The sequence below is a fragment of the Marmota monax genome, unplaced genomic scaffold (assembly GCF_021218885.2).
Source record: "Marmota monax isolate L192 unplaced genomic scaffold, Marmota_monax_Labrador192_F-V1.1 WCK01_AAM20220418_F8-fsc00050, whole genome shotgun sequence".
In the NCBI taxonomy this organism is placed as follows: domain Eukaryota; kingdom Metazoa; phylum Chordata; class Mammalia; order Rodentia; family Sciuridae; genus Marmota; species Marmota monax.
The window spans coordinates 12,814,437-12,832,484 of NW_026694552.1; the positions used below are offsets into that span (position 1 = coordinate 12,814,437).

General features: G+C 36.8%; 1 protein-coding gene across 5 annotated transcripts in view; it reads right to left on the reverse strand.

Moving 5' to 3' along the window:
• The window catches only part of Il13ra2 (interleukin 13 receptor subunit alpha 2), a 64,232-nt gene that overhangs the window by 6,193 nt on the left and 39,991 nt on the right, over window positions 1–18,048 (reverse strand). For 4 of the 5 annotated variants that reach the window (XM_046420889.2, XM_046420890.1, XM_046420888.2 and 1 more), the window contains 9 exons: window positions 15,550–15,703; window positions 12,289–12,415; window positions 10,686–10,844; window positions 9,771–9,922; window positions 8,105–8,258; window positions 7,292–7,412; window positions 3,895–4,079; window positions 2,815–2,960; window positions 1,127–1,274 (listed from right to left, as the gene is read on the reverse strand). In XM_046420889.2, coding sequence (XP_046276845.1) covers window positions 1,127–1,274; window positions 2,815–2,960; window positions 3,895–4,079; window positions 7,292–7,412; window positions 8,105–8,258; window positions 9,771–9,922; window positions 10,686–10,844; window positions 12,289–12,382 — 1,159 coding nt within the window. In that variant the 5' untranslated portion in view covers window positions 12,383–12,415; window positions 15,550–15,703. The remainder of the gene's footprint in view (window positions 1–1,126; window positions 1,275–2,814; window positions 2,961–3,894; window positions 4,080–7,291; window positions 7,413–8,104; window positions 8,259–9,770; window positions 9,923–10,685; window positions 10,845–12,288; window positions 12,416–15,549; window positions 15,704–18,048) is intronic. The other variant, XM_046420891.2, reaches the window with a different exon arrangement.

An 18,048-nucleotide genomic window follows, 5' to 3' on the forward strand; every position in this document is an offset into this window, starting at 1 on the left:
CTGTAATCCCAGAGTCTCGGGAGGCTGAGGCAGGAGGATCTCAAATTCAAAGCCAGATTCAGCAATTTAACGAGGCCCTCAGCAACTCATTGAGACCCTGTCTCTAAATAAAATATTAAAAAAGGGCTGGGGATGTGGCTCAGTGGTTAAACACACATGGGTTCAATCTCAGTACCAAAAAAAAAAAAAGTATGATTTATATAGAAAGGCCAGCGTATCTGTATATGTATTTATAGCTGCATCAGTATTTACATTCCTGGAAGAGCAATGCTGAGTTGATTTCTTTCAATTTTGAACCATTATTAGTAATTTCTACTAATTAAGCTAATATATTCTGAAACACTACCATATTTTGCTTCACTTTCTAGGCTTTTTCTTTTATACTGCTATATAATTTGAATGTTCATGTCACTTTAAATTAGTATTGTAGGTGACTAGAATATGTATTTTACCAATCATAACTTCTTGTTAGAAAAATATCTCTTAGGCATAGTACTAGACACTTGGAAATAAGTGTATGAAGACCTAGCCTTACTTTAAGATTTCTGTTCTCTTGAAATCTGAAAGCATAAGAAAATATTGATTACTATAGTCTCCTGCCCTCCCCTGACAAAAAATAATTTTTTTCTTCCCTTCCTTACGTATATTTTAATTTTTTTGCTACAGTGATGATAAATATATTCTCTTTACCAACAGTTAAAAAAACAAGATTGTTGCTGGGCACAGTGGCACATGCCTGTAATCCCAGCTGCTAGGGAGGCTAAGGCAGGAGGATCATGAGTTCAAAGCCAGCCTCAGCAACAGGAGGCACTAAGCAACTCAATGAGACCCTGTCTCTAAATAAAATACAAAAGAGGGTTGGGGATGTGGCTCAGTGGTCGAGTGCCCCTGAGTTCAATCCCTGGTACCAAAAAATAACACGATCGTGCATAACAAGACTTCTATTTCTACATGAATATAGACTTTCAAGAAATCTGTGTTTGGTTGAGGTGTTTGCTAACTTTTCTTCTCCATTGATAGACTACGCAGGAGACATTGCTCTCCATAACTGCAAAATACATTGAGAGAAAATTAATTTGCTAGCAAACAGCTACAGTTAATTAGTTACTGTCATTTTAGCTCATACCTACTATCCAGCATTCTTCGTCACTCCACTCACTCCAAAGTCCATCTTCTGAGCAATAAATATTCACTTTGCTTCTTATTAAAAAGCAGAGTTGTTGGCTTTCATTTGATGTTCTCGGGATGTGGATTTCATTTTCAGTTGTGGTGGTCTAAAAGCCAAGGGAAAAAAAAATGAGATGTCATTATTTAATCTAATTTCTATTAGAGAAATTCCATCTGTCATTTTCAATGTGGGTTTGGCTTTTTTTTTTTAAGAAAATATATGCATCGAAAGAACAGAAAGGTATAATCCTAGCAGTGATTATCTCTCTGTATGGTGGGGTTTTTTCAATCTTTTTTTTCTTCCCTTCCTTATCTATATTTTAATTTTTTTGCTAAAGTGATGATAAAGACAGCATGTGTGAGAGGGCAAAATTCCTTGGTGTTTATAATGCCCATTATAATAGACTAGTGTGAAATCTCCCTGTTCCTATAAACTGGAAGATGCTATATCCACTGAGTTTCCAAAAGACAGAACCATCATGTAAATGTGGTTTCTATGGAAACTATAGAGTTCATATACATAAGCTGTTTTTTTTTTTTTCCCTCTTGTTCTTACTCCATAAGACATGTGTAATAGTGCTTGGATTGACATGAAACTATCATTGCAGATACAAGAATATCTCAAATTGGGTGATTTCACAGGGGAAAAAAAAAAACCACTAAAGTAATTACTTCAATTTTGCATTTCTAAGAGCTGAAAGCTTTTCCCATCCAAAATAACAGTTTTTCATTTGTTGTAACTTATCATAATGTAGTGTAGATTAAGTCAGCTGGGAATCAGATCTTGATTACAGTTCTAGCTGTGTAATTTGATTATGAAGTCAACTCACCTCTCTGGGACCTGTAAGTCAATTCAACAACTAGTTTTCTCCTTTGTATACGAAATGAATTAATTAGAATTAGTGGCTTACTTTTTCCCACCACTCTCTAAGTTGGAAACCATGAATAAAATTAGCATATAACAATGTGGGGTTAAACAACAAATACCACATTGTTGATGCTGTTTGGTAGTTTGTCTTAGAACTCTTCCCTACTTCCCCTGTGCTAAGCCCCTCTTCCCTGGTTAAACCAGTCCCTTAGAGTAGTGTCATATTCTGATTTTGACCTCATGGTTTTTCCTCAAGAATTGTTTTTGTGCTGGGCATGGTGACACACTCTGGGGCAGGAGGATATGAGTTCAAAGCCATCCTCAGCAACTTGGCAAGACATTGTCTCTAAATAAAATATAAAAAAGGCTGGGGATGTGGCTCATTAGTTAAGCCCCTCTGAGTTCAATCCCTGGTCCCCCCCAAAATAATTGGTTTTTTGTCTGTGTTGGGTTTTTTTGTTTGTTTATTTTTATCTGAGGCCTCTTCACAATCCATTTTAGTCCCTTGGTAACTTTCATTTATTGATTAAAAATTGGAAACAAGTGACTAGATTATCTCCAAAATCCAATATTGTTTTAACATCAGTATGACTGATTATGCTTTCAGACTGGAAACATCTTTCTTTTGTCCACTAGATTTGAGTTTCTGGAAATTAAACTAAGATACATGTCATGTTTCATTCTTTTTGTGGCTAGCAAATGATTTGTGTTTTCAAGTGTCCTAATTTATGTAAAAAATGCTATGTTTTGACTTTCCTAAATAAATTCAATGTTCGTACCATCCAGGAAGTTTCATCTCCTGTGAGCACAACTTCATAAATGAAACACTTAGCTGGAATGGGTCCTTTAGGTATGCTCCATTTCAGGTTAATTTCAAATATATTCTTCACAGTAAGATTAAGATAGTCTGGTGGCAAAGGTTTAACTGAAAAGCAGAAGGAAACCATTTTACCATGGAGGTTGTTAAAATTAGAACCTTATCCAAAGGTGGGGACATCTAGTATCAGAAACTTCCAGGGTTAAAGGAGGTGGCTCAAGATTATTTATTGCCTATGATATGAATTAAAATCATAATCACTTGCCAATCAAAATGAGTTTATTGAGAAACTTGGCTATTTTGGAACTCATTTTTTAAATATATCTTATGCTGATAAATATTTAAACCCAAGAGAAAAGTTAGAAGATCCAAACCATTCTGATAATTTTCCCAGTTTGTAGCTTAAGAAACAATAACCACAACCAGTACTACCACAACTCGTACTAAATGCTAACCCCTTATGTTGTGCTTATGACAATCAGACAGTGTAACAGGGATGCTGCAACATGATCTCATTCATGTCTCACATTAAATCTATGAGGTAGTCACCTATTATTTTCATTTTACTAATATGGGAATTGAAACACATGTTAAAAAAAACTTGCCCAAAGTTGCACAACTAGAAAGTGGTTGATTCAACATTCAAACCTACTTCTGGCTGACTCTAGAACCTGTCACTCTTTTCACTGTTAGAACGGAGAACAGACTCAGAAAATAGCCAACCATTTGCATATCATGGCCTGGGAATAAGAGATTCCATAATTACTCTGTCACTCACACTGAACCAAGTACCATATGCAAATTCTTTGATGCTGGGAAATAAATTATGATTTCTAAATGAAAATGATGCTGTATACTTCATTCCATTTCCTGTTTTCCATATTTCCTCATACACTAGACTGCCTTGATTTTTCTGGCTTTGCACTTCCATGAGTCTCTTCATCTCTCTTTCTCTCATTCCCTATCTGCCTCTATCTCTCTTTCCCTCAAGTGGTTGGGAAAAAAAAAAGAAGAAGAATTTGAAGTTGTTTGTTTATATCACCTATATTTTGAAGTTGGAAAATGAAATAGCTGGATCTGATAGGCTTGGATTCTGATGATCCATTAACACAGACAAAGAAATCTTTATAGTCTGATGACTCCAAAGAGGGAAAAGTGCATCCAACATTTACTCCATTAGACTTGATATAATCGACACACTGTGATGTATGTTCCAAGCCCTCATACCTGTAAAAAGAAGTATTGCAAGAATTGTGTTTAACAGTACCTGCTAGTGTCATGGTGCTTCATTTTCAATTATCTTAAAAATCCTTGTGAATAAAAAAAACATTTAATAACAAAATATTTAGCACCTAGTATATGCTGCATGCTACAAGTACTAAGGATTCAACAGTAGGGAAAGCAGATATAGACTATAATTTCATGGAGCTTACAATCTGATGGTAGTCTGCACACGATCTCAAAGATGAAACGAGGATTCTTACTCATGTAATTACATCATGTTGACTCACCAACAGGATTTGAGAATCAAAGAATAAGATTCCTACTAAGAAATCCTAGGGTTTATATAAATAATCATGCATGATGCTGCCTTTTTAATATTTTACTTGGAAAATTATTGTGAAAGAAAGCACATCAAAAAGTAGACTTACAAAATATTGTATTTTTTAATAAAATGAATGAAAATCCTCTGAGTATACAAAACACATTAAGATATAAATCTCAGAAAGTCAACTGTGGGTGGGAGGAAGAAAAGGAGAAGTTGTTTGGCAAGTACATGTCTAATTTTCCCATTCTCCTAAACAAGAAATGTCATTTAAAGTTAACCTCATTCCGGTAATACTGTTAATGGGAATTAGGAGTGGGCGGTTCCATACTGATTTCTAAAGCAATAAATGCCTGGTTTATCTTCCTAAAAAATAGCTTGCAATGCAAAATGTGACATTTGCTTTAAAAGCAGTCAAAGTCTGTTTTGAAATTGGGCCAAGATAGAAGCTGATAAGATGATAGTGAAAAGAGCTTGACTCTACTAAATTAATTTTATGCCAAATATTGACTTCAGGCAGAGTTTGCAAAATTGTAGTCTTATGATTAGTTCACCTGATTAGAGTTTGGAAGACTTGACTTTTTACAGACTTACTTTGTGCCAGTGGAGAAGCCCAGGCCACCCACTTTTCCCCACTCTCTAAAATGTTAGTATTTATTCCCCCCATTCCACTAAGTGAAGTTAAATTTGCATTGAACATGACCCATTGCATTCAAGAGAGTAGTTCCTTTGTCTTATTCATACTTTTATCTTGGAACTTAGTAGATGCTTAATATTTGTTGAATTAAGAACAAATAATTTAGACCTTCAAAAGTTATCCATCCACTTCTAGGTGAGGAAACTGAGGCCCCCAAAGGGGAAATTATGCACTCAAGGCCAACAAGTTAAATGATGCCAGAGCCGGGATTAGAATCTAGTTCTCAGGAGTATTAATAATTTATACCTAGTCATGCATACAGTTTTCTAAAGAAAGATGTCATGATAATTTGAACCTAAAGCTCACAAACAGCATCATTGTGTCCTCTCTTGATTTTATTTTATTTAGTAAATGCATAAGTTTTGGTACTTACCTACCAATTTACCAATGCTATCATTTGTTTCATTCATTTATTTAATATGTAATGCTAATCTCCTGTGAGCATAGCACTCTGGAGATGGTCAAAAGAAATATAAGAAACAATTTATGCCCGCCAACTCCAAAAAGTTGAAGAGACAAAGCACACATGCACAATTTTATTTATTTATTTTTTTTTTAGAGAGAAATTTTTTAATATTTATTTTTTAGTTTTCGGCGGACACAACATCTTTGTTTGTATGTGGTGTTGAGGATTGAACCCGGGCCGCACGCATGCCAGGCCAGCGCGCTACCACTTGAGCCACATCCCCAGCCCATGCACAGTTTTAAATACCATCTAAACAATAAATAATTGAGAGCTATAAAAAGTAATAGTTCAAAGAAAAAAAACCTGAACAGAAGTTGACATGATCAATAAAATGTCCATGAAATTGGAGAGTAGACTGGTTTTGAAGGATGAATAGGAGTTGGTAAAAGAGAGAGCCAGAGGGCATCCCAGATGGCAACACATATATAGGCATAAAAGGGCATAAACTCAGGTGAGAAAACAATGTAGAGATGGATCTAAATGGAGTGGTACATTTGCATTGGTGATAATAGAAAGTACTATTGGAAAGGCAGTGACACAAGGAAGCAGAGACTTGAATGGCAGGCTAGAATTCACCCTGGGGGCAATCTGTAGCTCCCAGAGGTTTTTGAACACAGGGGTGGCATATAAAAATGGCCATGTAAGAAGATAAAGCTGGCTACAGTGTGCAGAACGAACAGCAAGGAGTCAGACTGGAAGGGGAGGGATTGGAAGCAGAGCCATCATCATTTGGGAGGCTATGACAATCAACCAGATGTGAAATGAGGGGAGACTAAAGTGAGCTTCTTACGATAGAGATGGGGAATGAAAAATAGATGTGCAACTTTGCAAAGGAGTATCAGTACCTGGGATCGTGCTACTATGAAACAAGCAAGGAAAGAAGGAAACAGAAGAGTTAAGATGGCTTTAAGTTTAAAAGCCTCAGTGACAGTTAACAAAGGTAAGGAGCCAGAAAATGGATACTGTTTAATAACTAATTTTTAAAGGGGCAAGAATACAGGGAGTGGTGGTGCATGCCTATAAACCCAGTGTCTCAGGAGGCTGAGGCAGGAGGATCATGAGTTCAAAGCCAGCAACTTAGTGAGGCACTAAGCACCTCAGTAAGACCCTGTCTCTAAACGTAAAAAAGGGCTGGGGACGTAGCTCAATGGTTAAGTTCAATCCCTGGTACCCCCCTCCAAAAAAAAGAGTAAAATAAAAAGGCAAGAATACAAATTACACCCAAATGTTTTAGATTATAGCTCTATCTATCTAAAGGATACAAAATTTAATCAAGTATAAAAACAACATTCTATGATCTCACTCATAGAATGCCTTATAGAATCTGCAGCCCAAACCCACTTACTCCCATTGAAAACCCCAAGTAAATTTTTAGGGGGGAGGTACTGAGGATTGAACTTAGGGGCACTCGACCACTGAGCCACATCCCCAGCCCTATTATTTTGTATTTTATTTAGAGACAGGGTCTCACTGAGTTGCTCAGCACCTCACTTTTGCTGAGGTTGGCTTTGAACTCGCGATCCTCCTGCCTCATCCTCTTGAGCCACAGGGATTACAGGTATGTGCCACCATGCCAGGCAAAAACTCCAAGTAATTATAATCAACACCATCAGAAATACAAATCTGATAAATACAGTGAACTTAATTTAGTGGAAATATAGTAAAACATATTGTGGACTGATTTGGTAGATATTTTTCTAACATGGAATTCCAACTATAAAAATACTTACCAATAAAACAAGGTGTAATTGGTATCCAAATGTGCACCTATGCCAGGTTTCCAAGAACAGATTAAATATTGCCAGTTGTAATATACACAAACCATGTCCTGAATTTTAGTTTCCAGACTTCCTAAGAAATGAAAGAACTATGAATACTTCAAAGACATGATAATGAATCATTTGCAAATTCATTATGAAATTTTATTTCACTTCCTTTGGCCTCACTACTTCATTTAGCAATCAACATAATGGGAATATTTTGAGAGGAAGTTATTGGAACTCACTGACACTAACAGATGCCAAAATATTAAATTGATAATTCTATGATGCTGTGAGGAGTTGAGCAAATACACATTTACTAACACGACCCCCATACTGGCGATTGTATTAATGTATTAAGATGTAGGGGTTTTTTTTTGGGGGGTACCAGGGATTGAACTCAGGGGCACTCAACCACTGAGCCACATCCCCAGCCGTATTTTGTATTTTATTTAGAGACAGGGTCTCATTGAGTTGCTTAGCATCTCACTTTTGCTGAGGTTGGCTTTGAACTTTCAATCCTCCTGCTTCAGCCTCCTGAGCTGCTGGGATTACAGGCGTGTGCCACCAACACCCAGCAAGATATAGGTTTTTGTCAAACATCTTTACTGAATTAAATGATTCAGAAAGGCATGTCACTCGCTACTAAGAAGGATTCTATTTTGTGCCACACTGTCACTGGATCTATCATATATACGTTCTGGTGCCCAAGATTTAAGGAAGTTATTCCCTACGTAGATTGTTCTGGTAACATTAAATGTAAAAAGGGAGCCTTGTTTTAACCTTGTTCTGATGTCCAATAAGTAGCTTCTGACCATGAACTTTGCACTTCTGATCCATTTGTGCATTGCCTTGACAAAAGTGTGTGTATCTTTGCTTCAATCCCTTGGTTAAGATCAAACCCATCTTTATAATACAGGTTCTTAGTAATGATGGTCTGTTTGATAAAAAGACAAGACAAAGTCAAACTTAGAAACAGCCATGGTATAGTGAATCACACTAATAAAACTGAGAGGTTATTGATACCCTGGAAAGTTCCCAACATCTAAGATACTCCTGGTGATTATCTCCTCTGTTGCTCCAGAAATATTTGCAGCAGAGATCACCTCTGTATATCATATCATTTGATAAGATTATTTGAATCTTAGCATCTAATTCAAAACAAAAACAAAAACTTCTGGAAGAGAAAAAAGGTTCTATGTCTGTAACCAGCTTGGAACCAATTTGAGGAATTTCACATACCATATGTACATTACATGGCAAATGATTTGACCCTTGACCCTTCCAATATAATATGAAGCCTTCAGGAATCACATAAAGTAAAATCCTGGAGGTAGCTGAAGAAAGATGGACAAATTGTAAGATCCTGGAGGATGAAAATCATATATTATTTAATTCTTATATTCCTGATATCTTACAGAGTGGCTAGTTCAAAAAGTTGCTAAATAAATGTTTATTTGAATTGTCCCTTGAAACTACCTAGCTGAATTATGGAAGTAACAGGATGCTTTCTACCACAGGAATTTTCAAATGAACGTGATTGCCAAGGAAGTAAATAGTTCATAATTCAATCAACTTTCATTAAGAACTTACTACAATACATGCAAAGAACCAAGTTGTGTTTGGTGGGGCACAACTTGGAGTCAAGTTGCTTGACTCCTACAGAGAAAAAAACCCACAATACAGTAGCATATATAAAACCCATGTCTAAATCTATAAGTACTATGGATAAATATGGTCTGAGTGTATCCCCCAGGGGGTTCATGTGTTTGAAGCTTGGTCCTCAGTGTGACAATGTTGGGAGGTGGTGGAACCTTTAAAAGGCAGAGTGTAGCAGAAGGTGATTAGGTTATTGGGGGCACTGCCCTCAGAAGAAAATAATGTAATTCTCTTAGGATGCCAATTAATTCCTATAAGAGTTTCATATTATAAAACGTTAAGACTGGTCCCTTCTCACTCTCTGGCTTCCTATCTCACCATGTGATCCCTCCCTTTCACACATGCTTCCACTGTAATGCCATCAGCCTTCAGTCCCTCAACAGAGACTGAACAAATGGGCCACACAATCTTAGACCTTCAGCCTCCACCACTATGAGCCAAATAAACCTTTTTTTTCCATTATATATCACCCAGCCTCAGGCATTTTATTATAGCAATGGAAAATGGACTAAAATAATAAGTAATTATAAAATATGGTGAAACAACTGCTCTTCCAGTTCATATTCCATGGGACCAAGTATCTTTTTTCCTGTATCTCCAGTGGTAGTCTTAACAGTAGATGGGGCGAAAACATATTTAGCAGGATAGGAGATATACACAGACATGGTAGTTTGTTTTATACTAATTAGAACTATTGCAATATGAGAATTAGAGTAGACACAATAGTCAGAAGAATCACAAGAAAATACCTAATGATAACTCTAATATTGTAAGTACATGCTTTACTTACTTTCCATCTTTTGCTATTGATGTTTCTGTACTGTAATTCGTATTCTATTGTGCATTCCTTAAAATTTTCCAGAGCCAGTGGAGGTTGCCATTGTAAATAAAGATAACCTAAATATCCAGGATCCACTATCACAAAATCCTGAGGAGGATTAACTAAAATAAAATCAATAAAATATTTTAACTTTTTCTTTGTATTTTATGACAAAGATTAGTAAATACAGATTATCTCTAAATGTCCATCAATGATAAATAGATAGACAAAATAGAGTACATCTATGCAATATTATTATATTATTTAGCCACAAAAAGGAGTGAAGTACTAACACATGCTGCAACATGGAAGAATTTATATTTTGCTAAGCGAAAGAAGCCAGTCACAAAAGACCATATATTCTATAATTCTATTCATATAAAATATTTAGAATGGGAAAATCCATAGACATAATAGATGAGTGGTTGTCAGAGGCTACAGGGAGCGGAGAATATAATGTGATTGTTTAAGGAGTTTCTTCGAAAATATTCTGGAATTTGATAGTGGTAGTTATTTCATAACTTTGTGAATGTACTAAAAACTACTATATAGTATTTTTGAAAAAGGTGAGTTTTATGTTATATAAATTATATCTCAATCTAGATTACTGCTACATCGTTGTTCTCTCTTTTAACAAATCACGTTAAGTGCCAGGCGCAATGGCACATGATTGTAATCCCAGCGGCTTGGGAGGCTGAGATGGGAGGATCGTGAACTCAAAGCCAGCCTCAGAAAAAGGTGCTAAGCAACTCATTGAGACCCTGTCTGTAAATTAAATACAAAATAGGGCTGGGGATGTGGCTCAGTGGTCAAGTGTCCCTAAATTCAATCCCCAGAACCCTCCCCCCCAAAAAAAAAAGATAAATCACAAAAGCAAAATGTGACCTTGGTGGGTGGCATTAGTGGAATATTGATGAGCATAGCTGCTTTCCAAAATGTAACTTTGATTCTCTGGAAACTGCTTGTACAGAAATAAAAAATTCAACGTGGAGGGCTGGGGCTTCAGCTCAGTGGTAGAGCACCTGGTTTGCACGTGTGAGGCACCTGGTTCCATCCGGCAGCACCACGTAAAAATAAATAAATAAATAAATATATTGTGTCCATCTACAACTTAAAAAACAAAAAAATTCAACATAGAGTTTTCCCAGTCATGTACACGAGAACTTGGTCTAGGATGGGAGAATTTTATTATATAAATGTCTCTAATAGCAATAACTAATTAGTATTAATTCAGTGTTTAGTATACACATAAAATATTGTGGCAAACACAAAAAAGAGGAATGGAAAAATAAATATGTCTTCTATGGATAAGTGCCTTAGAATTTGGAGAACAGATCTTATTGCCACTTTCCGGTTAATTGAATCCTCCAACCTAATGAAATTTCTGAGTTGTCCCAAAAAATCTAGTAGCACCATAATAGTGCCCTCATGTTACCTTTTTGCTAATTATTTCCTCTCATTTCTGCCACATTATCATTTTAATTCCTCACTTTATAATCCGTATCTAGGTGACGAAATGAATTCACAGAAAGAAATTGTTGCACGGATTATGATGTGACCTGGGACCCGCCCCCCCAGGTACCTATAAAGAAGATCTCTATGGAGGATGAAATGACAATCCTGTTGTTTCGATCCTTATGGCTAGAAATCTTCATCAAGTGCATTATTCTAATTATCTTTGTCATTAAACATGATTGAAAAGTTCTGTAATTATTTCTACATTTCACTTTAAATTGTTATATTCTTATTTATCTAATTTTCATAAAAGTAAGGAGAATTATCACGGAAAGATTTGAGTTGGTTAAATATCAGGCAATAAGTTTTCAGATATCCAACCTTCTCTTTTTTTTTTTTTTTTTTTTTAGGAAAGACTATACAAGAGGTATGGAAAGTGCTTTTTTTGTTGTTGTTTGTTTGGTTTATTTTGTTATTCCTGAGATAATTTTTTGAGGGTACTAGAGATTGAACCTAGGGGTGTTTAACCACTGATTCTCACCCCCAGCCCATTTTATCTATCTATCTATCTATCTATTTATTTATTATTTATCTATTATTTTGTGCTGGGTATTGAACCCAGGGCCTTGTGATTCGAGACAAGTACTCTGCCAACTGAGCTATATCCCCAGCCCATTTTTTATTTTGAGACAGGGCCTCACTAAATTGCTGAGGCTGGCTTTGAACTGGTAATCTTCCTGCCTCAGTCTCCCAAGCTGCTAGGATTACAGGTATGCACCACATGCCTGGTTTATTTCTTATTTTGCTTAGGGCCTCAAGTTGCTGAGGGATTCCTGGAATTTGTAATCCTCTGGTCTTAGCCTCCTGAGTAGCTGGGATTACAACTGTGGGCCACCACACCTGGCTTCCTGAAATAATTTTTAAGAACAATCCACCTACCAGTTATGCACTTCCATAAGGTAGATTGAAAAGACAGTTAATATCCCTAATTTTAAGACTACTCCATTAACATCAATTTCACTTGTTGTTTTACCTTTTATTTCTGTGCTTGAAGAGAAAGTAGAGCTAAATTCTGTGCAAATTAGAAAGATAAATAGGCATCTAAGATCCAAACAAATGAAAGCCATTTCTCTAAGATTTAGTATCTTGAAATCTTCTCTCTAGGAAAGAAAATTACAAAACTGAAATATTTTACTCCAAATAACAAAGTGAATTAATGTGATGAACAATACTTTTGGGAGCTCTCTGTGTGCTTTCTACCAAGAATTGGGAAATCTGCCCCACTTGAGCTGTGGAAATAGAAATAATCAAGTCTGTCACAAGTGGAATCAGAATGGGAGAATTCTGGTCTCATCTTTCTAATAAGAGTAAAAAAAAGCAAAACAAACCCAAGAAGACCTTCAACCCCTCACCCATACACATTCACACTTTCTACATGCTTTGGACATTTTAAGATGACTTCAAATAGCCTTCATCATGAAGGAGTCAGGCCCACCAGAGCATTTTTATTGGTGCATGGGGCAGGGGAGCAGTTACAACATTAGTCTCCATAGCAATCATCTGCCCAGCAACATAGAAAACATACTGACACTCTTCTGAGAAAAGAAAAAAAAAAACATTGGAAGCTGACTACTGAGAAAGCCTTAGATAATTTTGCTGTATTTCTTCATAACTATTAAATCATCATCTTCTTCTCTCACGCTTGTCCCACTTCTACCTTTGTCTCCTGGATCAGGAGATAACATCACCATCCTCCCAGTTTTCTGAATCAGTAACTTGAAAGTCTCCCTCAAATCCTTGCACACCATTAGCACTATTACTTTCTCACTTGAGTATCTTACCATCAAAGATCTCCTTGTCCAGTCTTTCCTGCCTCCAGCCCCTTGTCCACACAACCTACAGAAAGGATGGCCTTTCTAAAGGGCAAATGTAAGCTTATTGCCTTTTTTTTTTTTTTTTTTTTTTTTTTGGTGCTGGGGATTGAACCCAGGGCCTTGAGCATGTGAGGCAAGCACTCTACCAACTGAGCTATATCCACAGCCCTTATTACCTCTTTTTAGAAAGTATAACATTTCACTGTCACAGAATACAAGATAATCATTATTTTATCCTTGAAGAATATTGTTTCTGTGATCAAAATGTAAAGGATTCATGCCTACAAATACTTACTTAATAAAATTGCCCAAGATTATACAGCAAATTCGTAATAGAGTTGGATGTACAACAGAGAGCCTATGATTCCCAGCATAGTATACTTTCACCTTATTATGTTGGGCCCAAATGCTTGGCTCACTGTTATAAAAGCTTTCCTCTGGGATCACAGTGTTTAAGTCTTCCTTCAATTAGCTAATCAGACTGAAGCAACACTATGCTATTGGTTTTTTTATTCTAAGCCTCATAAAAGCACAAGAGGATTCCATTTTTCTTACTGAGATTCAACAAATATTCCTCTCCTCATTTCCTCCTTCCCCATTCACTAGCCCCTAGCTGCCCACTAATTCATCTGTAAGTACTAGGTAGAGTTGGTTACCAAAAGATTACAGCTCTTCCCCAGAGCTACTCCCAGAGATTAAGATGAACACACTGGTTTCTGTTGGGCTCAAGGCATTAAATTGGGCAAAGAAATGTTTCCATGTCCTGTAAGGACTAATATAGTCAAGTTTCCCTTAAAATGCTATCAAAGAGAGCCTAACCAAGCTCTCTCTCCTCTCTCCAGCTGTTCTTAAAATTTTCATAGCTCTGCATAATGTACAGCATAAACGCTAAGTAGAGAGTTAAAAAGTCATTTGCTTCTGTTTTATAGAGGCCAGTGAAATCTGATTACAACTATTAAAAAAGCATTTCCTGGATCGGCTCAACACATTAAAGCATACAAAACAGAAAAGCTTCATAGAAAGATCCACAAAAGGAGCTCCTGAGTTACATCTAGGGTCCAACCTAGACTTTCCCAAATGAGCTCATGTAAATCCTATCATTGGCTTCTGAGTTCTAGGGTTGTCACTAGTACAGTGAGGGGCTTTATATATTGTATGGTTACCAGGAAAACTTGAATCTTCTCAGGGAGCAAGGGAGGTAGACCTGAAGACAAAGGGAAGATGGGGAAGGAAATGCAGACATCTGAGATTTGAAAAGTTTCTGGTATACTCCATACCTCCCTGACCACACTTAAGAACCACTTATCTGGTCTTAACTGTTTATTTTTTAAAATGAGGAAATAGGGCTGGGGTTGTGGCTCAGCGGTAGAACACTCGCCTAGCACATGCAAGGCCCTGGGTTCGATCCTCAGCACCACATAAAAATAAATAAATAAAATAAAGGTATTGTGTCCAACTACAACTAAAAAATAAATATTAAAAAAATGAGGAAATAACAACCAGAGATGTCCAAACTCACATAACTTATGGTGCAGAGCTAGGACTGAAAACCAGGTCTCTTGAACCCTTTGCACTAAGAATGAATAAATTTTCTTGTCCTGAGTCTGTCCTAATTTACCAAAAGCATCCTTCATCCAACCTTCCTCAACCTGCTGTCACCACACAAACCATCAACCAGACCACCCAGATTTATTATCATGGCACTTCTGGCACACGAGTAATTCAATATATATGGATTGAATACTTTCTTTTTGCCACATACTATTCCAGATAAATCTTGCATAAGGTACGAGATTGAATGGCAACAGTCAAAATATCTATAATAATAATAATAATACCTTCTGCCATTTATTCAGCATTCACAGCATCCCAAGAACTGTTCAGTGCTAAGCACTATACACATATTAACTCAGACAACAACATATAATGTTCAGTCAGCCTTGGACATTATGGCGCAATTTTTAGTTTCATCTTAAAGACCAGGAATTGAGACATAGAGAAGGTAAACAACTTCTGTCAAGTCACACACACCATAAATGAGGAGGTTTGGATCTGAATCTAGACTAGTGCCAGAGCCCTTGATGGCCATCACTACACGGGGCTAAATATGAAGAGTAGACTTCTATTTTCAACATACTCAGTTTCACAAAACACTATTGCTGACAGCTTCCCAATGGCAATGTCTTTTGGAACGGCAAACCTAAAGCAATTTCCTCTTTTCAGCCTTGCTTTCCCACTTCTTCAAAGTCACGTAGGTTAATCTCCTCACAGAAGACTTAGCTGGGTCAGGGAGGTATAGCCGTAGTAAAGTGTTTGCCTAGCTTGTGAGAGGCCCTGAGTTCCATTCTTAGCAGTACCCAAAAAAAAAAAAAAATTGGCCGGATAATCCTTGCATTATTGGAGAAACTCCAGGTACTTACCAATACTATGGTTTCTCAAGAAGTGGATTATCATAAGCAGTTATCACAGGCTCTCCTTTTCTTTCCTCTCCACTTCAGAGACATTCATTAGAATCTCTACTATTTTTCTTCTTGTTTGATAACCAAGCACATTGAAAAAATTAGATAGGTGTTCCTGAAATAGCCAGAGGGCCAAAACATAGATACCACAAGTTATAAGATGAGGAGGTTATGGGTGGTGCTAAAAGCCATCTAAAGCAAATTTAGAATCACCGCAAGGTGTTGCAAAAGTTGACAGGACTAATTATTCTTTGGATAAAGTAACAGATTTATGGCCGAGGAGCTTCTTATAATCAAAGGCACAGTGGTGCACACTGCCTCAGCTGCTTTGCTTCGAAGCAAATTACATCTCAATTTGCATGTATAAAATGGAGGTAATGACACAAGCCTGGCATGGGGTGTCTTAAAGATTAAGTATGTGAAACTGCTTTGAGAACAGTAGATTACTCTATATACTTAAGGGTTTGCTTCTGAGAACTTTGTCACTAAGTAAAACTTGAAAATAAGCTTCAACCTACATATTTGTTCCTAACAATTCAGGTTTTATATTCTACTGTTGATAACTAGGCACTTACAATTAATCCTCAATTTCTACCATCCTTGCTGACCTATTATTCTGCATTTATTAATCTTTGTCTTAATAACAATAATTTCTTGCATTTGTCGAGCTTTGTATAATTTATAAAGAACTTGTTGAATTCTGTTAATAAATCTGAACATGCATAAAATTGTTATTGAATATTTACAAAATGTAAAACTAGGTCTTAGAGAGATTATCGGACTAGTACAGATTCTCACAGCTGGTAAAATCCATACAAAAAGGAAAGGAAAGAGAAATAAGGCACAGAAAAATGTACTAAGGGTAATAATGTATAATACACTTTTTTTTTTGGTAGAGAGGATTGAACCCAGGGGTACTCTACAACTGAGCCACATGCTCAGACCTTTTTATTTTTTATTTTGAGACAGGGTCTTGTGAAGTTGCTTAGGGCCTCACTAAGTTTGCTGAGGTTGGCTTTGAACTTTCTATCCTCCTACCTCAGCCTCTCACCACACTGGGATTATAGGCATGCACCTCCATGCCTGGCAATATGCTTTTTTTTTTTTAAGAAAAATTTCTTCTCTATATTGTCAAAAGAGAAGAAGGAGGAGAAGGGGAAGGAGGAGAAGGAGGAAGAGAAGTTGTTTTCTCTGAAGTATCTGAAATAATCATAGGCTTTTTAATTTATTCTATTTTAAAGGAAATGACTAAGTGGCAGAAATAAATAATTATTTATTAGAAAATGATGAATGAAATTTTGCAAAGTCACTAAAGTGATTTCTTTAAAAAGGGGGGGGCACATAAACCAGGAGCAATGGCATATGCCTCCAGCCCCAGCTTCTGGGGGGCTGAGGCAAAAGGATCACAAGTTTGAGGCCAGCCTGGGTAACTCAGTGGGACCCTGTCTCAAAAATAAAAATAAAAAGGGTTGGAAATGTAACTCAGTGGTAAAACTCCCCTGAGTTCCATCCCCAGTACCACACACAAATGAATAAAAATTAAAATGACATGGGCATGATTTTCTGTTACTTTTAAGTAATAAAAAAATAATCAGTGTTACAAAATTTGATACTTTCCATTCACACTTTTTAAAGTACCTAAAAATATCAACTAAAACATTTAGAATAGGGATTGGGGAGAAAAGAAATTAGGATAATAGATGTTGAGAGCCACAGCAGAAGGGGCCCCAGCAAACTTTCAGACTGCCGGCTGATGATTGGCTCACAGCGGCCCCAGCAACTTCTAGCTGATTGGCTCCTCTGCGGTGGTGCTCATTGGGCTGTTTTCCTGCCCTTTCAGAAAATCCAACCCATGTCTGTCTGTTCCTTGATCTATTTGTATTGGTGCTGCTATACCTTGTTCTTGTTTTTCTAATCTTTTTCCTGTCCTAAAACCTTGTCTAGTCATAATAGTGGGTGCATTTTGGTTGATGGTATTTGTTAATGTCAAACCTAATTGATCTAGGACATCTCGTCCCCATAAATTTATGGGAAGATGATCCAATACATATGACTGTATAGTTCCTTCACATCCTTCAGGATCCTTCCAATCTAATACCATTGCACTTCTATGGGGATTAGTCCCCACTCCTAGGCCTCGAAGCGTTTGAGTGGCTTGTTGTAATGGCCAATGTTTTGGCCATTCTTGACGAGAGATGATGCTAAGGTCTGTGCCTGTATCCAGTAGCCCATTAAATTCATGTCCTTGAATATTTAGTTTTAGCATGGGGCGAGAATCTAAATTTAAAGAAAGCATAGCCCAATCTACACCTGTGGAGCCTAATCCCTTGGAACCTCTTTCTACAGCACGACTGGAAAACTTATCATGTAGGCTGGGTATTATTAGTAACTGTGCTATTCTATCTCCTGGTGAAATTACTGATATACCCTTTGGAGAACTGGCTATAATTTTTATTTCAC